Source organism: Pistacia vera, unplaced genomic scaffold (genome assembly GCF_008641045.1).
Source record: "Pistacia vera cultivar Batoury unplaced genomic scaffold, PisVer_v2 Contig87, whole genome shotgun sequence".
Classification (NCBI taxonomy): Eukaryota; Viridiplantae; Streptophyta; class Magnoliopsida; order Sapindales; family Anacardiaceae; genus Pistacia; species Pistacia vera.
The window spans coordinates 316,446-343,629 of NW_022196745.1; the positions used below are offsets into that span (position 1 = coordinate 316,446).

General features: G+C 33.3%; 3 protein-coding genes across 4 annotated transcripts; all 3 read right to left on the reverse strand.

Moving 5' to 3' along the window:
- Positions 1-9,981: 9,981 nt before the first annotated feature.
- LOC116119051 (riboflavin biosynthesis protein PYRR, chloroplastic) lies at positions 9,982-14,743 on the reverse strand. Of its 2 annotated transcripts, none has more exons than XM_031405010.1 (9): positions 14,385-14,743; positions 13,310-13,444; positions 13,130-13,229; positions 12,900-13,025; positions 12,493-12,806; positions 11,532-11,651; positions 11,036-11,281; positions 10,831-10,950; positions 9,982-10,399 (listed from the first exon to the last, which is right to left on the reverse strand). In XM_031405010.1, exons 1-9 carry the CDS (start codon positions 14,721-14,723, stop codon positions 10,145-10,147), a joined length of 1,755 nt encoding a protein of 584 aa, XP_031260870.1. In that variant the 5' UTR covers positions 14,724-14,743; the 3' UTR covers positions 9,982-10,144. The 2 variants fall into 2 exon arrangements, with proteins under 2 accessions (XP_031260870.1, XP_031260869.1); XM_031405009.1 differs by having other exon boundaries at positions 9,985-10,399; positions 10,831-10,956.
- A 1,981-nt stretch (positions 14,744-16,724) lies between these two features.
- On the reverse strand, positions 16,725-17,706 carry LOC116119059 (basic leucine zipper and W2 domain-containing protein 2-like). The gene is made up of 2 exons (XM_031405018.1): positions 17,474-17,706; positions 16,725-16,811 (listed from the first exon to the last, which is right to left on the reverse strand). Exons 1-2 carry the CDS (start codon positions 17,689-17,691, stop codon positions 16,745-16,747), a joined length of 285 nt encoding a protein of 94 aa, XP_031260878.1. The 5' UTR covers positions 17,692-17,706; the 3' UTR covers positions 16,725-16,744.
- Positions 17,707-23,494: 5,788 nt separating this feature from the next.
- LOC116119026 (protein ACCELERATED CELL DEATH 6-like) lies at positions 23,495-26,321 on the reverse strand. The gene is made up of 3 exons (XM_031404982.1): positions 25,718-26,321; positions 24,328-24,857; positions 23,495-24,058 (listed from the first exon to the last, which is right to left on the reverse strand). The coding sequence occupies exons 1-3, from the start codon at positions 26,319-26,321 to the stop codon at positions 23,495-23,497; spliced, it is 1,698 nt and encodes a 565-aa protein (XP_031260842.1).
- Between the last annotated feature and the right edge of the window lie 863 nt (positions 26,322-27,184).

Below are 27,184 nucleotides of genomic sequence, written 5' to 3' on the forward strand. Positions count from 1 at the left end.
ACCTTTAGACACGTTTTGATGTTTGATTTTGACACCAATAATTCTCACGTGCAAAATGCTAAGCTGGCTTAGAAATTACACGTGAATACAAAATGCAATGAAGTAAATGGAAGATGATTTTTAAAGTGGTTCGGATGTTTAAAGCGAATCATACGCCCACTGATAATTTCTGATATTGTCTGTAAGGCATACAAACATGGAGAAATGCTTTGTTTACAGAGAAAAATAATGAAGTTTAAATCTATGGCCCGCTCTCATCTGTCCAACCTCCTTTTTCATGAAGATATGTGCCCATTTATACTTTTGAGATCAATATAATAAGTGTTTTTGCAAGTTGTCATGACACGTGAGGATCACTCTCCTTAATCCTTATCTTAAAATGGGATAAGATTGATATAAAATATCTTTGAGGTGATTTGGGCTTAACAACTAGTACACTTTGTCTTTTAGGTAGAGCTGATATCAGTGTGACATTTTAGGCACAACAACACCCTCGGATGCTTGCCTCATGAAGAGGTGTCATATTAAGATCCTTGTCAGCTATGAATGCAGTAGATTCATCAAATTCTATTAAGACTTGTGCGTTGAGAGGAAGATGGTAATATGCAGCATATTGAAGTGGAGTCCACCCATATTGGTCCATTTCTTTTGTCAAACACATCTTTTCCTCGAGTATTTCCCTCGTGGTTTCTAAGAGAAAAAAGACAACAACAAACTAAATAAATAACAAATAATGTTATACATCCCAATTTGTATATCATTTCATCATCTACGTGACATAACTAATCAATTAACGTCATACCACTTGGATATAAAACTTAGAATACGACCTTGAGAGTCTTAAAAACTATATAAAACATGTATTATATGTTGAAACTGAAATCAAACACGTTACAAAAAAAGTATAAAATAATAACATAACACAATAATTTACCGTTGTTTGTTCCCTTTTCAAGGAACTACATCCAATATTCAAATAAAGTAATTTTATTGAGTATTAGAAAACTGTTGAATACAAAGATGAATAATATCGGAGGCTCACTATTCTCACATCTTACATTTTTCACTATTACAAAAAATGCATAATAGAAACCTAACCCCATTTGGGCTTACCCGAATCTAACCTGACCCAGAGCCAAATATTAGTAAACAAATTCTAAACCCAATTAGACATTGGGCTTACTGTAAAGGGAACCCCCAAATAAGTCGACGTAAGCAAACAATCTGTCAAGGCTAAGAAAAGTATGATTATTAGTATCCTACAATACAAGTTACCAACGATATGTATCAGAGAGTGTAACTTAAACCTTTTAATACATTAATATATATCCTACGATACGATATGTATCGATTTGTATCCTTAAAAATATCGATAAAAATTGATACAACTTTATTGATTTTGGCCCAAGACCCAAAAAAAATTTCGGGTTAGATCTAGATCACCCAACCGGGTTCACTAAAACCCACTCAAATTTACCCATTTTGCTTTGGGAAAGTGAAGATGAAGATGTGTTGCCCATTTAGCATGATAATAATAACAGAAGTAGAGATATAGATATTAACATTGATACCTTGGAAATGATATGAATAGTTGAGAGAAAATGATATAGATTTTTAATTTTGTGATTATTTTTTATTATGTAATACCATAATTTAAAGTTAACAATATTACAAAATTCGTTAATTAATCTTGGAGATGATATTAATTTTTAGAAAATTTTTATTAATTTTTTTTTTTTTAAAAAAAAGCGTATCCTACATTACGATACGATACACGATTCTAAAAATTAGGTTTTTAATATACGATAAGATACACGATTTGACAACCATAAAAAGAAGTATACACCATATTCAACTTTATAAAATTAAATAGGATAGTGAACAAACTTTCTGCAGGCGATTGTATTTTACATACATCCACAAGGGACGACAACCTTTTAATTGGTTTGATCTCTTGTAGTAGAAGTAAGAGATCGGAGGATTAAATCTAAGCTTACTGAAATCCCTCAAACCCAGATTAATACTTGACATTTCACACAAAATCAAACTATTTAACCTCGGCTACCTTCAACCTTGCATCTCATTTAGACAAATCATAATCAAACTTATTGACTCATGCTTCTACATGAACGAATTCAAACCACTTCCTACACCTACGTTGACAAGTCTGATATTATATATCTAAACAAGATGACGACACTCCTCTTGATGATCCCAATTTCCACATTATATAAGAGTGTTGAAAGGGAGTGTCACTGTGCTGAATAGGCTTACTATCCAGGTGACAGGACAAGCACAAGTCAAAATTACACATTTTTAGGCTCAAGTCTTGTCTCTTAGGCATCATTCAACAGAAAGTAGTATCTTCTTCATGCGCTGAATCAAAGTATAACCGGTTGGCTAATCTAGGCTGCTGAAATTTCTTGGACCGGATCTTTTTTTAAGGAATCACATCTTCCCCTCTCAGCTCCCATTTTGATTCTTTGCGACAATACTAGTCCAACTTCCACCATAGCCGAGTTCCCGCATTTTGCTGCAACATGAAGGGGAGTATCGCCATTGCCGTTGACTTGCAACAAGAGTGATGGGCATATGGTGAGTATTTGGTCAACGAATTTGGTGGACGCTATTGCTTCATTTTGGGACTTGATATTGACATGCAAAATGGTGTCTTGTAACCGTGTTACTACTTGTTAAAGATTTCGAGGTTTTCCCTTGAAGGGTTCGACATTGCCTTCAACTGCGGCCTTGAACAAATGGGGATCCATGCGTTTGATTGAATAGGAAGAGAATTATGAAGAGCAGAAAATGAAGACCCAAGTCGTACACCAAAATAAAAAGTAGCACTTCAGAAACTAATATTTACATATGACCCCTATAAATCAGAAAACACCATATTTAAGTCCCTTAATAGAAATTCAAGTATTTTAATATTTTTTTTTTAAATTTTGCTCTGATAAAAAAAAAAAAAAATCGATCTAGGGTGAACCCAAAAATTCTTTTTTTCAGGGGTTACCAAATTTTTAAAATTAAAAAAAAAAAAAAAAAAGAGTTAATGACCTGAGGTATGATAAAATAACAAAATTTCTTTAAGGTTTTGGAAATAACAACAATCATCCTACCGTAAAATATTCTCCAAAGCTCATTGACCACCCTATAAGCCCAAAGAATTAGACAGGAATTTAAAGAAGAGGGCAAATCTCCTTGACCGGTTGAAAAAAAAAAATTGTATCATTATTTGATTGCAATTCAAAAAAAGAATAGGTTAAATCACTTTTTGAGAAGATAGATATCACATGAATTTCAAAACAAAAAGAGAAGACCATTACAAGTGCTTTCATGAACATTGAAAGCAACTTTCCCAATTTCAATCAAAACATTACAAAAAGAGCATAAGAAATAAAAGTGTTTTCAACTATTTGAAAACACTTTCTACAAAACAAAAAACACTTTCTGCCAAATAAAAAAAAAACTTTCAGACACATTTATTACAACCCACTTTTCATTTGGTCCTCAACTTTCAACCAAATAAAAGGGGCTAACGAAGAAGTTAGCTTACCTACTTTTCTTGGTTAATTTTTTTTTTTTTTTTTTTTTGACATTTAGTGTGTGCTGTGAACATTGTTTTTCCCATGAATTTGAATTGTTTTTTAATAAAACCATTGAATTTTCTATTTTGATTCTCAAAAGAATCAATGTTGTATATTTAAAGTAGACTAAAGAGGGTAGGAGTTTTAATTTTCAAGAGATAAAAAAGTGACAGAAGTCTAATTTGGATGCTTTATCTAATAAATTTAACATTCATTAAAGTCTCCCTTGGTGCCATATTTATATTTATGAAATTTGAATACAAATCTTACATATATACATAAATAATTCAGTATAGAATTATAAATTTTTTAATATGTATAATGATTTAAACAATGATATCGAAAGGGTTTTTATACTTTGAAAATATATAATCTATTTTTTTATTTTTTAGTTAATGCTTTCCAATTTTCATGTAGAATGCAAAACAAATTCATACGCGAAGGGTTTAAACTTTAAAATACTATTTTTAAGTATAAAGTGTTTGCATACTTTTTATTCAGGTTTTGCAATTACATGAGAGATCATTTATACATATGTAGCTCCCCATGATTTACCCGGGGGACCATAGTAGTGGAATAGCTCCTCCTGGGGATTAGTCAAGGTGTTCGTAAGCTGGTCCGGACATTTCAGTTATTAAAAAAGACATTTACATATGTAGTAAATCACTAAGTATACCCCAACTTCTTGTTAAATGCATCCAATTTGTAAACTCTTCTCTCAAAATTAACCTTTAGTGGTGTCCAAAGAGATGGGGGTGTATATAGCATTCTTGTAATCCACTAGCCCATTGGTAAAATAGATCTAACATCCCGTTCTTAATTCTTAAAACTAAAGCAAAAACGTAAAAATCATAAATACCTCTTAAAAAATGATCAATGGAGCGTTTCACAACGCAATTTATAATACGAGATTGACTAGATTTTACACTAATCAAGACATAAAGAATTCTCTCAAAAATCAAAGAACAAAGAGTAACATAGAATTACATATGGGTGTTTCTATATTAAAGTTAATTGCTCACTCCCAAATTATATATACAAGGAGATTATAAAATTGTTCAAAAATTATTAGTAACAAAACTAATTATAATTTACTTTTAAATTTGATCATATTATATGTTACTAATTAGTAACAATACCATAACGATATTTTAGTACATAAAATTTGATTTCGATGGATAATATATTAAATTTTAATATTGATATTATTTACATCTAATTAAATGATATTGACGTGGTAAACAGTGTGGATTTGCACAAATTCGGGATTTATATGTTATATAATTCGTATAATCTAATAGATAGAGGCCCAATAATTAGTAATCTTACCGCCATTTTATATTAGCAAACTTCATTATAATTTAAAAATGCAAACTCGTTTAGTAAAGGATTTGCTGATACTATCTACCGCTAAAATAAAATAAAAATTATTGACATCAACTGACACTAAAGACAAAAATTCAGTCCAGTTCTTTTTGTCTTAAAAATTGTAACATTGTCTTTTAGTATTTATTGACACGAAGCTAGAATTTTTACAGAACTTCGAACGTCTACACCTAAAAGACATGAGAATGTTCAACTTGGAAGCTATCTTATGCATGTTAATTTGCTGAACCATTTCTCGGGGTTTATTGTCGGGAGTGTCCGATTTTTCTGATGGGGGAAATAACAACAACTTTAATAATAATGGACAGTACAACGGAATAATTTTCTCCCTTCTCTTGTGTAAATCTAATAAGAAACAATAATGTAAAGCAATATAGGAACTCAAATATCACAACCCAATCACACACAAACACAAGCCAATTTTAACGTGGAAAAACCTCTCCCATGTAAGGAGTAAAAAACCATGGGACTAAAATCCACTCAACAACTCCACTATTAATCAAATAACGGGTATACAAAGTTCTTCTCTAGCTAGAACTAGAGGCATACATCAACGCAATCATCAAGAATAAAAGCTTGGTACTACAAAGAAACTTTGAAAGAGATCAAGGAAAAATCTCACACAAATGAGGTTACTGTTCACGGATGAAAAATCTGGTTTAGGGAGCTCCTATTGACAATCCAACTATTCAGATTGAATAACCACAAGTCATAAACATGCTGGAAAAAATTAATCTCAATCGGACCACAATTCAATAGCCAATCAGTAGTTTGATGAACCTATCACAGTTTTCCAAAAACCCAATTTTTCTTCTTCCTCTCTTGCTCTCTCGCGCTGCTGCTACTGCTGCTTCTAATTTTTCCTTATACAATAAAACCTTTCTATAGTCATAATGTCAGAATTAACTAAATTTATTATTATAAAGATATTATAACTTAATAGAGGTGTAGTTATAATAATTATTTTTTTATTTAAAAAAATTTCTTATTTTATAATTCATGTTTTAGTAGTATTAGGATTTCCATTTATGTTTTAGTAGTATTAGGATTTCAATTTATTGTTTTAATATTATTAGGATAGTACGAAAATAGATATAAAATAGTTATTGTAAAATTGAGTGATTAGATTTGACAACTTTACTACACTGATCAAATAGATATTAATGTGTTCCTCAATCATCCAAATGAGTAACACGTCATGTATGTTTTAATTGAAGAAAAAACATTACTATAATTAGACAATGAGAGGAAGGAGATAATCTTGAGGATGATAGTAAGGAAATACCAAAAGTTTTATGTCAAAAAGCTCTAAACATAATTGAGAAGCTAAAAATATTTTGGCTTTAATAAGAAGGTGTCCATGTTAGCGACTTATTATGAACCCACAAGATAAAAGATATGACAATAACTCTATAGTATAAATCATTGTCAATAACTTTAGATAAATATTTTATTTCATCTTAAACTTTTAATGTAATATAACATATATTTTTGTAATATATATATATATAATTATTATTATGTAGATATAAGTTCCTTAAGACGGGATCTAAAAAAATTATAATTTATTATAATATAAAATTTATTCTTATTTATAATTGGTCTAAATTGAAATTACCATTGTAGAGAAGTTATATTAAGCGTCGGTCAAATGCTGCAAGTGAAAGATTTCAAGCGTCTTTTCACTTTTTGGGCCTTAATCCACTAAGGAGTGACCTGGCCCCATATTTTCAACACCTCGTCGTTGGTTAATTTGAATACTTTGCAGCACACAAGGAAGGAGAAGCTTAAGCAAATACAACAAATGGCAATACCAAGCCTTAAAGAGGCTGCCAAAACAGCAAAAGTGCCTGTAACGAAAGCAAGCACCATTGCTCCCATGGCAAAAATGGTAAGGTAATATGCAATCAAGAAGAGAGACTAAGTTTTGGAAAAGCTTAACCGACATGATAAAGTGGACAAGGACAGCAGAAAGAGAGAGGATCATGGCGATGGCATCCGTTATAATAAATGCTTGAAAAGCTGACTTTCTACTTAGGATTGCAGTACCTTCATTCTGACCTTTTTCGCTTTGGTAACCACCAGGCATGGTGAAAGCTGCCGCAAAGGTTACTGTTGCTATGAGTGCAGCCACTACCAAATGCGGATGTCTTGCTTTTTCCGGTTCAAATATAAAATCCCTAAGGGGATATCTGTAAAACACATTTATATTCCAATATTCATTGATAATACAATCAATTTCAATATAAAATCTCCATGGAATATATGCGGAAGTAAATGACAAACCTCCAGCCATAGCAATTGTTCTTTGATCTTCTTGCTCCTTTATAAATTACAGGATCTTCCACTGACTGCAATTTTGGGTGATGGTTTTGGGAATCAAAATAAAATTGCGTCTAATGGGGACCTGTAAAGTCTCTTTCTTATGCAGTTGTCTTTCCATCAAAGACAACTGCTCAAGAGACACAACCGTATGACCACATCAATAGGGACCAAAATGTAATTATATGAGAAGTGTAGGGCCATATTGTAAAAAGTCTAACAATATCTTCTTCTGCAGATAACACCTCGTGGACGTTGTCCATTGCAAACCTCTTGGGTCAATGCTTGAATTTCTTGCTGTTTTTGATAAATAAATCAATGAAAAAAAAATAAATAATTAAATTAATTAAATCAAGGAAAATTACAATTTCAAGTCACAAAATTGCATTGCATACATATACATTAACAAAAATCCTCAAATGCATACCATCGCATTTTCTCATAATCCAGTTTTCTTTTTACCGGTACCAGTAGACGTGATCTGGATTTTGAAAAAATCTAGACGTTTGCATTAGAGAACGATTCTATGTACTAATACTAAGTGAAGACGCCGACTATTACCTCAAGCTCTGGAAAGCCATAGCGTAATATATGTTCAACACTAATATTTTGCCCGTTGATAACCTGAAGGTTGCTTTTATGCTTCAAGTTGATACTGAGGTCGAATGAATTATATCGTTTTGAAGCTGCAAGAACATGGAGAGGAGTGTTCCCCTTGGCATCCTTCTGATGTATAAGATTCTTAACTAGTGGATTTTTTAGGAGAACATCCACATAGTATTCTTGTAAACTCACCATAGCAAAGTGAAGGAAATTCCAACCTCTAGCATCCACCAGTTCATAACTTAGTGGAGAATGAAAAAGAATTTTTTTTCTATTACCTTTAGATACCCTTGGCTGCTTGCCCCATGAAGAGGTGTCATATTAAGATCCCTGTCAGCTATGAATGCGGCAGATTCATCAAATTCTAATAAGACTTGTGTATTTAAAGGAAGATTGTAATATGCAGCATAATGAAGTGGAGTCCACCCATATTGGTCCGTTTCTTTTGTCAAACACGTCTTTTCCTCAAGTATTTCTCTCACGGTTCCTGAGACAAAAAAGACAACAAACTAAATAAATAACAAATAATGTTATACATCCCAATTTGTATATCAGTTATCATGTCCCAAGGGATGATATCCTTCGACATCTCATTTCATCATCTACTGATTGAATACAACCTTGGGATTCTTAAAAACTATATAGAAGATGTACTATAAACATTAAATAGGATAGTGAGCCAATTTTCTGCAGGCGATTGCATATTACATACATCCACAATGTACGATAACCTGTTAATTGGTTTGATCTCTTGTAGTAGAAGTAAGACGGCATGACTGGGTTCGGTGGGTACGGGTTGGGTCAAAATGAGTACGGGTACAACGGGTTGGAGTTCTAAATTGGTAATGAAATATAAAACTCGTACTCGACCCTTGTAGGTACGGGTGGACTCATGGGTCACCCTTGGGTAGATTTGGTGTAACTTATGTGAAGTTACCTGTTTTATGTTTATGCATACTTTCTGCATGGACTAATGTTACGAAATTTCCATAACTATTTTCTTTTTATACGTAACCTTCATTTTCTAAGACAGTCCCATCGAATTTCCATCTAGTTCTTGCTTTATTGTTTGATTTTAATATATTGACGATATATTTGAAAAAAGAAATCTCATTTTGCTTTTCTCCTATCAAATATTAATTGGTTCAAAGTCTCATCTCTTTATATTGGGAAGTTGATAAAAGAGGGGAAGACTTGATAAAGGCAAACCGAAATTGACTCAAGTCAACTAATTAATTACTCGCATTAATTAGCGCTATTACATGATTTAATAATATTTATTAAAATGAACTAATTAATTACTAAATTCATATTTTAATATAACAAAAATCTATTTTTAAATAAACCTGATAAGAATATTAAACATATTATTAAAATGAATAGTAATATCTTTTTGTTACTGCAAATATACCCAATTCACCTGCAAAAAAATGGGTGGACGAGGTACGGATATTATTGCCACGGTCTTAAATATATTAACCTATACCCGCTTAAAATGCATAGATACGGGTTTGGATAGACCCATGGGTACAGTACATGCTTTACCGGGTCTAGTGCCAATATTATGAATTAAACTTATTTCAAGATTGTCCAAAAGCGAAATAAAGCTGTTTTGGATTCAAGGAATTTTAATAAATGAAAAAACAGGTCAGAATGGAAAAAAGAAATGGTGAATTTTAACAATAATGTTTGTTTTATATAAATTGTAATTTAAACATTTATTTATTTATATAGGTTTTGTATCATTTAATAGGATTATGAGATTTTTTTTACTTGTAAAATTAAGTTATTATCATAATTTTTTTTTTTTTTTTTTTCACAAAACCTTACCTGAGCGTCGGTCTGTTTTATTTTGTTTTAGGAAGTGTCTGCTGTCTTCCCTTTAAAATCTTTTATTAAAGACAATTTAGATTTTTGAAAAAATAAACAAATATAAAAATATTTCGCACTAATTACTTTTTAGTTTATTTCATATACCTCCTACGGGATTTGTTTAATTTGAGCATACCACTAGTATTACGTAAAAAGGATTATCACCATTTACACTATCAAAATGATCCATTGTTGCATTATATCCATTCTTGAACAAATTACGACAAAATTTTGATTATGAAATGATGTTTTACATATCCGACATACGTATCTAGAATCATCTGAGATCTAAAAATCGGGATACAAACTTGAGATACATAGTATTATTCGATAACAAAAAAACAATGAAAGATGTTTATATCGGTCATTAATCAATTGATTTCTTCGGTCGATGAAGAAAACTCACCGAGAAACTCTGATCTCAACTGCATCAGCAGCCTGCCCAGATAGTTTAGGCCTTCGCCCTCACGGCCGCCACCCCAGAAAAGATCATGTGGTGAAGCTTCAACAAGAATGGAGCCAGCAGTTGAGAGAAGCATGGAGTTCAAATGAGGATAAATTGAGAATTTGCATTTCAGTGCCTTGTACATAACATCTATCTTCACACTTTCCCAATCACTTCTCACCTGTGCATGGCACAACGGTGTTAGCTCCCAGAAACTCGGTAAAAATATTATCTCTAATGCTCCATTTTGTTTTTCTAAGATTTCATCCTCAGAAGTAGGGATGGCAGAAAAATCCTGGTCTTGCAGGGCAGGGAATCCCCAGAAAAGTCTGGGGTTGCGGGGTGGAAAGCCGCAAAACTCAGCCATGTCCCCGGTAAAAATGTATAATATATTAAATATATAAAGTTAATTATAATTAATATTCATTAAAAAAATTAAATAAATAAAAAATCTGGGGATACTTGCCCCATCCCTGCTCCAAAAGTTCCGGGATTGGAGATGAAGGTCCCTAGCCCTGTCCCTGGAAATTGCCAACCCTACCCAGGAGTCTGTTCAAAACAGAAGAAAAACTAGACACGCATATGTAAAAGTTATCGTACAGATGAACATACCAGATCAGGACGGTGCCTCTGCATCCACCTTCCTATTCTTGCTGCTTCCTCTGGACTTCTCACAGCTTTTATTTTTTCAATACAATCTAGTGCTGCAGGGTCATTCACACCAACAAACTTCTGCGCCTAAAAGTTCAAAAGATATTCGGCACAATATTGACAGATTTGGCAATGGAAATGAATTAAACTAGGAAAAGGCAGCTACCTGATAGTAATGTTCTACACCTGACCAAGTGACGTAATCAACACCATTATCTGGCATTTGAATTGGATGTGGAGAAAAATTCGAAAAAGAACCATAAGGATCCCATGTCTTGTAGAAGGATATGATGCTTGATTCGTAAGGAGTGACGGAAGGATCAATTGCAAAAGTTTCATCCACAGATGGGATGACAGGAGTTAGGTCTGGTACGGGCTGAAGAAATCCACTAACGAGCATGTCAGGTCCAACCTGAAAGTGCCATTGGGAATTGGACTTAAGCAATGAAACTGTGCCAGTCTTCCATAGAGTAGTGAACGTTCTTGAGAAAAAATTTGGTAACTTAGTATGTATCTATGTAAATCTTGCTGGAGATTTATGCCATTACGATGATATATATGTAATTACCTTAAAAATAATATAATCATAATAATACCCTCCTCATTTCAGTAAATGAAAAACAATTTATCAGTAAGCTTAAAATGCAAAATTACCACCAAACCTGCTCATAGCAAACGTCAGTTAAATCTAATGCCTGTGACATCTCAACCATCCCAAGCTCACCCACCGGAGTTGGTGCATTTTTTCCTCCAATAATTTTGGGGGCAACAAAAGCAAAAACCTGCAGTAAGTACATTTAAAAAAATGAGAAACCATAAACGAAAGCCAATAATAACTTAGTTGTCCCAGTTTTGGCTAAAACTAATCCAAGTTTCCCCAGCAAAGTAAATAAATAGAAGAGAAAGAAGAGGTTGATTCAGACAATCAGAGTATAACTTCCTAACCATAAAAGCACACACAGAGATATACAAGAAATATAATTTTGACACATATGGAAATTGGAATCATGAGAAGGACAAGTAAACCAGCTTTTTGTCATTTTCTTTTGCTCCCTTTTATTGGTAGAAAATCAAAGCACAAATGAACAGAGCTACACAGTTTCATAATTATAATTTTTTTTTTTTTTTTTTTTGAAAAAAAAAAAAGAGATGAAAAAAGATGCAACAGTTGAATTCGGCTGTTAGTGGCCAATGGCAATAGCTAACAAATGGTCAGAAGATCTAAAATTAAAGATATAAGTAATACATGATAAAGAGTGGCAGAGCCTATAATTAGCTCTAAGCATCAGGCTTACGTATTTCAAAAACTGTTCACATCATCAAAAGATAATGTGAAAATTGAAAGATAACTGCAATATGTCCAATATTGCAGAAGCACAGCTATGCAGTCACCCCCAGAAATCCAGTTCCAGTTAAAACAAATCAAGATGACAGTCATGGTAGCAGAACTAAACAAGATGTTAAAAGGCAATACTGACTTTACTTTCTATGGTGTCTGTCTGAGAAGTGGTTGAAGACAAAATTCCATAATAACATGTATTTAAGTAATATTTATTCAGTAATTGTCATTCAAAGGTGGCATATATAGAATTAAGATACAAATTCAAGAGAATAACAAAAAACCTTGTGTATTACTCCAGATGAGATAGCAGATGCAGCCAGTTTTCCTCCACACTCCCACAAAATAGAAAGATACCCACGGTCATGAAAATATTCCATAACATCTCTAGGATTCAAGATGTCAAACTCCACTACTTCAACTCCTTCAGATGCAAGAAATTTCTGAAAGTCCCTCCTCGCTCCCCTTTGTGTTACAACTATGGTAGATACATCGGAAACATCCCAAAGGTTTGCTTTCTCAGGAAGATTTAGAGATTGCGTCAATACAATTCGCATCGGCATATGCCCACCTCCATGTCTTGCAGTTAGCCGAGGATCTACCAACATTAAAGCAAACACATTAACAATCCTATCATATTTGTTGACGATGATGACGATGATAGTTATGTAGTATCTAAGATTATACTTACTGTCCCTACGAACAGTATTTCCACCAACTACAATGGCATCACTTCGACCCCGCAATTCAAAAACTCGGTCCCTAGACTTTTTGCTGCTTATCCATGCTGCATGCCCACTACTAGCAGCAATTTTCCCTGATAGCATCCAAGTGAACATCAGCAAGTTAACTTTAAAGACCTATTTACATAGACAAGAACCTGAAAAACAACTAAAGAATTCATCAATTCCTACAACTCACCATCAAGGGTCATAGCATACTTGAGAACAGAAAAGGGAACTAGTGAAGTAGCTCTATGGATCAAAGGAGCATTGACAAGTAGGCATGATTTTCGAGCTTCCTACAATATTTTGAAATGTTAAAGGGTAAAGAAACAGCACATTAACAATATTATTTTTCAATATTAGTATTAAATCCTACCTCTATAATTTTACTTTGTAAATCCTCTCCAAGAACATGAACCTGCAGCCCTTGACTTCTTAATGCACGTACAGCATTGCCTCTAAGATGCTGTAAAGGATTCCTGATCCCAACAACAACTCTTGTAATTCCTGCCTAATCTATGTACAGAATGTCAATAATTAAACATGAACATTACAACAAAACCATGGAAACCTTTTAGAAAATCAGATAGTTCCACAGACCTCAATTTTGCAGATCATTTGAGAATAATGATTATCATCAAACTTTCAATAAACCTCAACTAAAAAAAAAAACTACAACTGATTTTCCCCTTCACCACAACCAACACAACAATGAATACGTGACTCCAAAATGTCCAAATACAGAGTCGTAAACCAACAAGCCCTAAACTATATATATATATATATGCAGAACTGATTTCATAACCATAACCACCATCCATCACCAATCACATTCCACATCCCACTTCAAACTTTTCGATTCCTATATATATATATATACACAGACACATATTCCCTTATTTACCTGTCTGTACTTTACATTTAACTTTTACTTTAAAAAAAAATAAGACAGAGAAATAGAACTACGGATTTTTCCACAATGCATTTTTATGTTATGACTTAAAGTTGGTTTGTTCAGCCATCTCATACAGTTTTTTTTTAATCTTCAATTTTACAAATTAAAACCAAAAACCTTGGCCGCCTACTCTAATGTAGGCAGGATTATATATAATGCAAATGTTTGATGAAAAATCTTATCAACTCTTGCATTTAAGAATTTGCGAGAATTCAAGTCTAAAATTTTACTACAAACACAGACGTCTCTCGCCGAACTCTTATCAACTTTTGCATATAACAACTTGGGAAAGTTTTAAGTCAAAATTTTACAAAAAAGAAAAATGCATATGTTTGTACATCAGAATATATAATACGGACTTAAAAATTAAATCTAAAAGTTTTCCTGACAAAATTTGAAGAACTCCTATCCACTCAATCTTCCAGAGTATATAGAGAGGAAAAAAAAAAAAAAGCATGAAATTATGAAAGAAAATGAGAAATAAATGAGTGAAAACTTGAACGAGAGCTGAAACCGCAGTGTGGTCGCCGTGGCAATCTCCGGGCTCCAGGTTGAGATACGCGGTAGCGCTTCTACACCACTCACCTCCGGCTTCCACGGCCAGCACCTCGGCCGGTTTCGTCCCCTGCGCGTACAGATATCCCTCTCCCGCGACCTTGCCGGTGGAAGTAGCGATCACGCAGCCGAAGTTCGGGTGCGGCGAGGTGAACCCTGCCGATTTGTCTGCTAAGTCGGCGGCGCGTCTCACGAACGCCGCGTCCTGCGCGTGCCCGTCGAGATCGGCGCCGAGTTTGCACATTAACGGAGTGGCGTAAGCTCCTAAAGAGAACGCCATTTGTTTTTTCTAGAAATAAAAAATTGATTTCTTGTTTTTGAATTAAATGAAGAGTTAATTTAACCGTTGAGAGATTAAAAAGTACGAATGGCACACAGCGATAATAAAAAACTATCGAATACCCCCCGCCGTTTAAACGCCGTTCACTTAATTCACATGAAATGTACTGAATGACTATATTATCCTTTTACTATTATATAAAGGAAAATTACACAAGAGGGGCTAATTTTTTTATCACACAGAGGCCCTATAAGTTTTGAAACCTTCAAAAAGATCCCTATGTACGAAATACGAATTCCTACAAGTTTGAAAACATGCAAATAGTCCCTTATAATCTGGGTTTCTTTAGTTTGGACAGCCCACAAACTCAACCACACTGTAAACCCACAAACTCAGCCACTATTGTTACATAAATTTGCAACAACCAAGATACTCAATTGATCTTGATAGAATTAAGTAAGATGTGAGTATGATTAGTATAATCAGTAAGGAAAAATAAAGAAAGAAGTGGGTCAACAAGTTTGAAACAAACATACGTCCACTGTTGTCTTATTTTAAATGTGTTTCTTTTTTGCCTTACAATGATATATCTCTGCTCTACAAAAATGTTCAACCCCTTTATAATGATTTTTGGGAGTTCATATACTATAACATTGTACTCGTTACGAGTGAGATTTTAGGTATAATTACATGATTTTCGAGAGATAATCCCAAGATCTTTGGCATGATTATTCGGCCAAAACTGTAGGGACTGTTACCGTGATCTTCTCATTGATTTTAGGGAATAATGTTTATCTATGATCTAAAAGATAAGTGTCCAACAGCTCGCTCCCACTTGATCACCACTACGCTATTTGATCCGAGTTGCTACTTGCTCCAAGCTAGTTGCGCATCCTCGCACAACAACCACAATCCAGCCAACCAAACAACAAAACAACCACAATCGCCACTAAACAATCTCAATCTGTCTTAGAACCATAATCCGGCCAATCCTACAACAACCAACCTTTTCTACTGTAAAACATTTGAAGATGCTTCACATGGATTAAGATTTGTGGAGGTGGGTTTTCATTTAGGAGGGGAGGAAGAAAAAGAGAAAAAAAACAAAATAAAAGAGATATTTCTTTGTTTTTGTGTTCTTTAAAGACTAAAATGCCCTTCTTTGGGTTGGCTTTGGTTTAGTTAAAAGCAAATGGTGTTATGACAGCAGGGTGTTTTTAATAGTTTTCAATTATGTCAGTGCCGTTTAATGCTTCATAATCTTTCGTGGAGCTGGAAAAATTAACCCGCAAATGAATCGATTTTTGACTTTTGAGTAAAATATTTTCACTCGCCTTGTCTTTCACGTTGATTTTGCTATGTCGGTTATATATTGAATTAATTTTCAGTGCGTCGTACGCATAAAATATCTGAGAACGGAGATTGCAAAATTAAACGACACGTCATCTAGATTTGGAACTGGAAGCTGCTGAGAATGACTGGTTGGTGAGGACGACGAAAGACACATTAATGAAAATATCCAACAAATCATCAACTTAATACATACATATTAATGAAAAATCATCCTTGACACGTCATTTTATATAAAAATTTTCCTACTATAAAATATATTATTACCTTATTATTTGACGACGAACGCACACAAAAATATTAATGCCTAATCATTAAAAATAAAAGATCATGTCAAAAAATATAAAATTTTGCAAGAAAACTCTATTCCAAGCAAAATCTAACAGAGACTAAACTTTCAGGCTCCAGCAATCAAACACAAAATGAGAGAGAGAAGATAAAGACAAGTACAAAGTGACATCGATTATTGGTAGTAGTAGTAATAGTAAAATGATCCAGAATGGTTTGATCATATTGGGTTTAACAGGAACCAACCACACACACCAAATGGAAGAGTTTTTTTATGAGAGTTGATATTGTCAAATAGGCCTCCTTACTAATTATAATAGAAAACAGAAGAACAAGGAGATTTCATTTGAGTGTCATCGTTGTCATCACCGTAGGCTGCAACTTCATTCCTCTTCTTCTGCTTCTTCCAGCCACTTCACAAATGGCTCCAGAGCCTTCACAAAAGTTTGCCTGCAACATTTTTCACAAAACAAGTCGTTATTTTAAGTTGTAGAACAAGATAATAGTATAGGCAAAGAATGATTGATTAAGAGAACATATATTGTTCTCTTTGATACGGCTCTAGAGCCTTCACAAAGCTTTTCTTTATTCAGAACTACAAAAATATGATAAAATTATAAGAATAATAGAGCTAATAGAAGTAAAGCTCTTATCAAGTTAAGGGTATCTTCAATAAATTTTTGGTTTTTCGTTGTGTAAATGTAAAAACACTTCTAGTTAAGGGATTTTCTTATAAATTCAGAATAAAAAGTAGAGTTTTTTAAAAGAACATATGGGTATCTTCGATATTTTGGTCGCTTTGTTGAGTAAATGTAAACGCGCTTCTAGTAGTAAAGGGATTTTCTCATGAATTCAGGAGAAATGTTGAGTTTTTTAAAAGAACGTAAGGGCATCATTGATATTTCAAAAATTTATCATGCTCAAAAAGAGCATCTTGTTAAAGTGCTAATTTCTGGGCTTTTTCTCAGTAGATGTAAAACTCTTTTGGACAAAAGATAACTAGAAGTCCCGGCAATAAGAATACTGTATAACTCATGAACCAAAGAGATTACCCCAACATTTAAGGGAGCTTTTAATGTAGCGACAGCAGACTTAAAAATAAAGTTCCATACCTGCCCTTAGGGTTTGTTCCTTTGCGGAACCAGTAAAGAACTGTGTCCTCGGCAAGCACATCCTGGTCATAGAGAGACCTAATGATCTCTGGAAAGAGCTTCATCAGCTTAGCATCCTCATAGCATTGCATCTGAACTTTGTACATCAGTTCCAGCTCAAGTTTTCCGTTGGTGCAGAAGATGTTTAACAGTTCTGCCCATGTTTTGACCTGAACCATTAAACAGTGTTATTGATAGATATAATTTAAGTCATCGTTTACAAAGAGATAGCCAACTATTTATTCGTAGTTATGTCAAAGTCACCAAAAACTACTGCTTCGAAAACCAATAACACAATACAATTTAATGTGGGTCTAACAGAATGTTTAATTTTTTTAATTTTTTAATTTTTTTAGCAATAAACAATAACTTGTATGGGAGGTTTACAAAACATAACAAGATGATAAAAATTTAAAACGCCATTGATGCATGTGCCTAGCCATATCGTGAGCAAAAATATGCTTGGGAGGGAAAAATATCCGCCTGAAAAGAAAAAATGCTCAAGCCATTTATACAATCAAGTTGTATAGATATAAAGCTCACCTGGCGCAGACCACTGAACTGCGTCCATCAAAACATCCCACAGTATGCGCACGACCTCAGTCTCAGGTAATTTAGCGTCTTTGACGCGTTGCTTCATAGTTCTATAACTTCAGACAATTCAGTCTCCTCTGCTATTTGGGTTGTTATTGCAGATTTCATATCCTTCGGTCTCACTTCAAATATCTTCTTCTCATTGTACTCAACCAAGGATGTCAATCCTTCCTTGCTGAAAAAGGCAATAATTAGACATTAATAAGTTCGAAACAATTGTCATAGGAATACCAAATGTTCATAGATATAACAAATGCTTCACTTGATAATCCAGTAAATTTCATCGAATTAAACTGTTGCGACACATATTTTATACAGAAAGAAAGAGATTATCATGCAAAACCCCTTCTAATTTCTATGTTTCATCGGTAATGTTCTGAAAAAGTACACCTATTATTTGCAAGGGTCATTTTCAGCAACAGAAGAGGATAGACCTGTAATTTTCTCCAAAATAAATATAACTTTCTTTTAACATTTTGTTGTTTTACAACATAATTATTGGCACCCTATTAATTACATCTAATAAATGATATTAAAACAAGAATTACTAATAATTTTGTTTAATTTAATTACTTAAAAATAAAATGTTTATAAAAAGATTAAAAAAAAAACACACACACACACACATACACATATTTCAATGCTTTCATATAACTAATTTTTGTTGGTCAATGATCTTAATACATGGTTTAAGATAATATATTAAGACAACATGCAAAGAAGCAATTGGTTGTCTAGAATCAAACATGTTTAGATCTAATGACAAATCAATGATGTAACTTTACATTGGCTTATTCTACTTGAGATCATATTTTATAATTAGAATCATGGATTGAAACATAATACACCCAAAACATGCACATTCATATATTTTTGTATGCTACTATTTAATTTAATATATTATAGATAGCAAAACATTGTCTTATATGATTGTAACATTGTTATTTTAGCCTAAATTTGGTACCAATAACTATTAATGTAGGTTAGCATTTTGTTGTGTTAGAAGTTGAATGGTTAAACTAAATAATATACATAAAACTTATAGTTTAATCGTAGGCATAGAGCTAATAGTTTAAGGAAATAAGATTGTTTTTTTGTTAGCAATATTATAATCTTTGGTCTGAAGTTAAACGTTTCATCTTAAGAAATAATATTAAAACCGAGTAGTGGCAGAGTTCAATAGGTCAAATCATAATGATTGCATGTTTACGAATAGTTATAGTTTTCGACCTACTGCTAACACACCTTATCCTAACGATAACATCATTGTAGTATAGTAAATTCTTAGAGTTGAAGGTAAACGGGGTATTTAGTGATTATTAAAACCTGCTAATCTTTTAGATTTTTGAAACAAAACCTAGGGGGTCTATAAAAATTTCTCCACTATAACTATGAAAAACTTCATCATATAATTTTGAAGATCTAAACCATTGATATATAAAAACAATTGATGTATACTTCCAAATGCAAAGGAAAACAAGAATTTGGAAAGCATCCCATGAAAAATAAATTATGATATTTTCTATAGTTTAGTTTCATATTTTTTTATTCACGTCGTCTCTATAGAATATACACATGGACCATTTTGTGGTCCTTGCATACATGTACAAAAAAATATTTGCAAATTTGCAATATTCTAAGATTAAGAAAGTTGCTTTCATACTTGTTCATATTTTCTTTTTTTCACAAATATTATATGGTGGGAAGTCTCTTTGTTTTCCTTTTGAATTTTATGTGTTTCCTTACAGTATCAAGCTGCTATTTAGTAGAATTGGCGTCGGTTTGGTTAGACTTATTTACTAGTTAAAAGAACTATTCTAATATCAAGAACTCTTCTAAAAAAAATTGTATTATTATTTTTTTGGTAACCGGGATATCCGAACCAGCTTACGCATACCTAAAATAATCTCTAAGGTTCATTGAACACTTTATAAACCTAAAGGATCATGTAAGTCACAATGTTATTGTGGTAGGTGATCCTAAGGTTTGAACCCAGAAACTCAAGTAAGAGAGCAACCGGCAAGTTAACGCCTTGGGATTGAAAAAAAATTGTATTATTATTTGATTGCAATTCAAAAAAAGGTTAGGTTAAATCACTTTTTGAAAAGATAGATATCACATGAATTTCAAAACAAAAAGAAAAGATCACTACAAGTGCTTTCATGAACATAGAAAGCAACTTTCCCAATTTCAATCAAAACATTACAAAAAGAGCATAGGAAATATTTAAGTGTTTTTAACTATTTGAAAACACTTTCTACAAAACAAAAAACACTTTCTGCGAAACAAAAAACACTTTCAAACACATTTATTACAACCCACTTTTAATTTGGTCCTCAAACTTTCAACCCAATAAAGGGGACTAAGAATTAAGAAAGAAGTTAGCCTAACTACTTTTCTTAGTTCATTTTTTTTATCCTTTTTTTTTTTTTTTTTTTTGATAGAATAAGACTTTGACCCATGAATCAATTGGAATCACTTTTTTTGACATTTTGTGGGTGCTGTGAACATTGTTTTTCCCATGAATTTGAATCTTTTTTTTAATATAAAACCATTGATTTTTTTTTTTAATTTTGATTCTCAAAAGAATCAATGTTGTATATTTTAAGTAGACTAAAGAGGGTAGGAGGTTTAATTTTCAAGAGATAAAAAAGTGAGAGAAGTCTAGTTTGGAGGCTTTATTTAATTAATTTAACATTCATACAAGTCTCTCTTGTTGCCACATTTATATTTATGGAATTTGAATAAACAATTCACTATATAATTATAAAATTTTTAATAATGATTTTAAACACACACACACACACACACACACACACACACACACACACACATATATATATATATATATATATAATTCACTATATAATTATAAAATTTTTAATAATGATTTTAAACACACACACACACACACACACACACACACACACACACACACACCCACACATATATATGATATTATATATATATATTATATATATATATATATATTATATATATATCGAAAGCCTTTTCAAACTTCGAAAATACATAATCTTTTTTTTTTTTTTTTTTTTTAGTTAATTCTTTCCAATTTTCATGTAGAACTCAAAACAAATTCATAAACGAAGGGTTTAAACTTTAAAGTACTCTTTTTAAGTATGAATTGTTTGCATATTTTTTGTTCAGGTTTTACAATTACATGAGAGATAATTTATACATATATAACTCCTCACGATTTACCTGGGGAGCTATGATAGTGAATTGCTGTGGGATAGCCCCCACTGAGGATTAGTTGAGGTATACGTAAGTTGGTCTTGACAATTCAATTATTAAAAAAAAAAAAAAATTATACATATATAGTGAATCTCTATGTATATCCCAACTTTATTCTTAAATGTACCCATTTCACCATTTGTAAACTCTTATCTGAAAAAGAACCTTAGTGCTGTACTTCCAAAGAGAGGAGATGTACAGAGCATTCCTGTAATCTACTAGCCCATTGGTAAAATAGATATCACTACAGAAAGCCCAAGTAGATAGAGGCTAAAGAGTCATAAATACTCTTAGAGGGCGTTTGGTTGGCAGTAATGTCAGATTATTGGGGTAATGTCATCTTATATTACTTAATTACCATGTTTGGTTGTCAAGTAATATAAGATTCTGGTAATCTTCAAATACCAATAGTAGTTACTATTGGTAATATTGGAGGTAATCTGATTATCTCTATTTTCTTAGGTATTCTGAGATTACTAGGGTTATTTTTTTTTTGTTACAATTTTATCCCTTATTAATAAAAGTTTTGGACAATAATACCCCTACTTTAAAACAAATTTACATTAATATCCTATTTCAATTTTACCCTTGTTTAATTAAAATTTTGGACAATAATGCCCTTATATTTAAAATAATTTACAGACCACCACTGCCACCGAACCACCACCACCACTGCTACCTAGCCACCACCGCCGACAACGGCACCACCACTGCTACCTAGCCACCACCGCCGACAACGGGCCAACCACCATGGACCGCTGCCAGAAAATCACCAGAGTCCCTAAAAAAGAACGAAATTCGGTGGGAGGCTCTGGGAGTCTTCGCTATGGCCGTTTCTGACCATATTGATGGCCGAAAACGGCCATATCAGGCCAAATCTGGCCGGAAATACTCAAATCTATTCTAGCCATTTTTTGCCAGATCGATGGAACTGGCCGTTAACGGCCAGATCCCTGGTCATTAATGGCCAGGTCTGGGCGAGATCTGGCTGTTAATATCCAGGTCCATGGTTGTTAATGGTCAGATCTCGCCCAGATCTAGCTGAAAATGGCCAGAATAGATTTGGCCTGATATGGCCATTTTTGGCCATCAATATGGCCAGAAACGGCCATATCAGAGCCTCTTGGTCACGGTGAGGTACTTACAGGGACTTTCGGAGATATCCGACGGTGGTTTGCGGTGGTGGCAGGAGGTGGGGGTGATTTCATCATAAATTAAAGTTTTATATAAGCGGGAGTATTTTAGCTAAATCTGAAATATTGGGGGTTAAAAAAATTATTCAAAAATTAATAATAAAAATAATATTATATTAATATTTAAAAGGGAGACAATTTAGTAATTTAAATAACATATCCACCAATTTATTTCCCATAACCAAACATATTAATATAACATACCCACCAACTAAGCAAACATGTTTTCCTAAAGATTCCCAGTAATCTTCCAAGGTAATCTATCTTTCCAGTAATCCAACATTCCCAGTAATCTAACATTCCTAAACCAAATGCTCCCTTAAAAAATTATCAATGGAGCATTTCACAATGCCAGATTGGCTAGATTTTACAGTAATCATGACATAAAGACTCTCAAAAATCAAAGAACAAAGAGTAATATAGAATTACTTATGGGTGTTTCTGCATTAAAGTTAACTGCTGGCTCTCGTTCTATTTTCAAATAATGACACCAATCAATTATATATACAAGAAATTATAAAATTGTCCAAAAATTGCTAGTAACGAAACTAATTATAATCTACTTTCAAATTTGATCATATTATATGTTACTAATTGTAACGATACCATAGCGATATTTTAGTACATAATATTTGACGATAATATATTAAATTTTAATATTGATACTGGTTATATCTAATTAAATGATATTGACATAGTAAACAGTGTGGGTTTGCACAAATTTGAAGGATTTATATGTTATACTGTAATAATTGGTAACATATATAATCTAGTAGATAGAGGCACAATAAGTAGTAATCTTACCACCATTTTATATTTAAAAATACAAACCTCGTTTAGTAAAGGATTTACTGGCACTATCTGACACTGAAGATAAAAAGAAAAAAAAAAAACACAATTTACTGTAACACTAAAGACAAAAATTTGCTGGCACTATCTTCTACATGTTAAGTAACTTTTGTTTCCTCGCCTCGTCGTTGGCTTCTTTCTCCCTCATGGCTAAGGCTGACACAAGGGCGATGGGGTTTAAGCAAATAAACATAATGGCAGTACCAAGCCCCACAGAGGGTGGCAAAACAGCCCAAGTGCCACTAATGAAAGCAAACACCATTGCTACCATGGCAAACACGGTAAGGTAATGTGCAATAAAGAAGAGAGACACTAAGTTTTGGAGAAACTTTAACGACATGACAAAGTGAATAAAGACAGAAGAAACAGAGAGGCTCATGGCGATGGAATCCGCTACAATAAAAAATTGAAAAGCTGACTTTCTACTTAGGATTGCAGTACCTTGATCCTGACCTTTTTCGCTTTGGTAACCACCAGGCATGGTGAAACCTGCCGCGAAGGTTACTGTTGCTATGAGCGCAGCCACTACCAAATGCGGTTCTCTTGCTTTCTCCACTCCAAGTAAATCTTCACTGAGGGGTTCTCTGCTACTACAGATAACACCTCTTGGACGTTGTCCATTGCAAACCTCTTGGGTCAATGCTTGAATTTCTTGCTGTTTTGGATCAGTAAATCAATTAAAAAAAAAACAGTAAGTAATTAAATTAATTAAATCAAGGAAAAATTACAATTTCAAGTCATAACATTGCATTGCATACATATATATTAACAAAAATCCTCAAATGCATACCATCGTATTTTCTCATAATCCAGTTTTCTTTTTACCAGTATCAGTAGATGTGATCTGGATTTTGAAAAAATGTGGATGTTTGCATTAGAGAATGATTCTATGTGCTAATACTTAGTGAAGACACTGACTATTACCTCAAGCTCTGGAAAGCCATAGCTCAATATATGTTCGACACTAATATTTTGCCTATTGATAACCCGAAGGCTGCTTTTATGCTTCAAGTTGATACTGTTGAGCTCGAATGAATAATTTCGTTTTGAAGCTGCAAGAACATGGAGAGGAGTGTTCCCCTTGGCATCCTTATGATGTATAAGACTCCTAACTAGTGGATTTTGTTGGAGAACATCCACATCTTTTTCATGCAAACTCACCATAGCAAAGTGAAGGAAATTCCAACCTCTATTATCCACCAGTTCATAACATTGTGGAGAATGAAGAAGAATTTTTTCTATTACCTTTAGACACCCTTGACTGCTAGCCACATGAAGAGGTGTCATTTTACGATCCTTGTCAGGTATGAATGCAGCAGATTCATCAAATTCTAATAAGACTTCTGTATTTAAAGTAAGATTGTAATATGCAGCATAATGAAGTGGAGTCCACCCATATTGGTCCGTTTCTTTTGTCAAACACTTTTTTTTCTCTAGTATTTCTCTCGCGGTTCCTGAGACAAAAAAGGCAACAATAAATAATAAATAATATTATACATCCCAATTTGTATATCAGTTATCATCTCCCAAGTGATGATATCCTACGAGATCTCATTTCATCATTTACATAACATAACTAATCAAATAATGTCATATTACTTGGATATAAAAATTGGAATACAGCCTTGGGCTTCTTAAAAACTATATAAAACATGTACAATAAACGTTAAATAGGATGGTGAACAAATTTTCTGCAGGCGATTGCATATTACATACATCCACAAGGGACGAGAACCTGTTAATTGGGTTGATCTCTTGTATTAGAAGTAAGAGATCCGAGGATTAAATCTATGCTTACTTAAATCCCTCAAACCCGGATTAATTAACATTTCACACAAAATCAAACTATTTAACCTCGACTATCTACAACCTTGCATCTCATTTAGACAAAACATAATAAAACTTTCTGACTCATATATGTTTCCACATGAATGAATTCAAACCACTTCCTACGCCTATGTATCTTGTTCATGCGACCAATAAAAGTATAACCGGCTGGCTAATCTAGGCTGCTGAAATTTCTTGGACTAAATATTTTTTTAAGGAATCTCATCTTCCACTCTCAGTTACCATTTTGATTCCTTGTGATAATACTAGTCCAACTTATTTTGCCTGCTAGATTGTCGATGAACGGATTACTAGGTTTCAATCGATTCCTTCTCAAGAAAAACTTGCAAATTGATCCATGATCAGAGCATTACCTACTCAACAGATTGTTTCAAGGCACAACACAACAATTTCTCTGAAATTCATCTTCCTCTCTTTTGCTATAATAATTTGATGATAACAACAATTTGAACCAGAATAAACTCACCAGAATTTCTGCTCATGGCTGCCGCGTGCAAAGCTGTCTTTCCACCGGGTCCTTCGTGGGCCACCGCTCTGCAGCTTCCTAATATTGCAACCACCATCTCCGGAGATCCTCTAGCTGCAGCAAGGTAAAGTGGGGTTTCCCCATAACTATTAGCAGAGTAAGAAAAATCAGGATCACCTTCTCTCGTTAAAACCTTCACCACTTCCAAGCTTCCATACTGCACTGCCTCATGCAACGCTGCGTTTTCTTCCTTATTAGTCATCTTCAACATCTCCCACACAGGATTCAACCCGCCACTCTGTGAGGTTCCAGGTTGAGCCTTTGAATGCCTAAAAAGAACTTCCACCATAGTCGAGTTCCCGCATTTAGCTGCAACGTGAAGGGGAGTATCGCCATTGGCATTGACTTGCAATGAAAGTGATGGGCATCTGGTGAGTATTTGATCAACGAATATGGTGGACGCCATTGCTTCATTTTGGCACTTGATGTTGACATGCAAAATGGTGTCTCTTAAGTGTGTTACTACTTGTTCAAGATTTTGATGGTTGCCGCTGAAGGGTTCGACGTTGCCTTCAACTGCTGCCTTGAACAAATGGAGATCCATGCGTTTGATTGAATAGGAAGAAAATCCAAAGCTCTTATGAAGAGAAGAAGATGAAGACCCAAGTCGTCCACTAGAATAAGAAAACACTTCAGTAACTAATAATTCCTATGACCCCTATAAATCAGAAAATACCACATTTAGGTCCCTTGATAGGAATTCAAGTATTTTAGTAATTTTTTAATTTAAAGAGGGTTGTCTAGTATTTTTATATTCCTCTAATAAAAGAACCTCGATCCAGGGTGAAACCAGAAAATTATTTTTCAGGGTCTACCAAAATTTTAAAATGAAATAAAGAAAAAAAGTTAATGACACTAACCCTTGAGATATGATAAAATAACAAAATCTCTTTAAGGTTTAAGAAATAACAACAATCCTTCTAAGGTTAAATTTTTAGTATTAAAATAAGAGCAACATTACACTTACAAATTTTTCATACAACTCTAATGTAGCAGCTCACGATTGGTCAACTCATAATGAGTCTCATCTATCTAAATGCAAACTAATCAATCACGAGTTGTTATCTCAGGGTTATAAAAAAATGTAGTATAAAAAAGTTGTAAGTGTAGTTTTACTATTAAAATAAACAGTAAAAAGTTAATTTGGTAATATTTATTAACAATTTAAATTTTAACAGTTCACTTACAATCCCATTAATAATAGGAGTTGCGAATGAAAATTGAGAGGGAAAAACTAAGAGAGTAAAGTTGTTTACTGTTGCTTTCTTACTAACTAACTGAAAAAGGTTACAAGCTCATTTATATATACAAGCCTAATACACGTGAGTAACAATTGCAACTTGCAACAATACACGTGTAAGTAACAAATTACAATCTACAGCTTAGGCTAAAGTCACTTATTAGTAA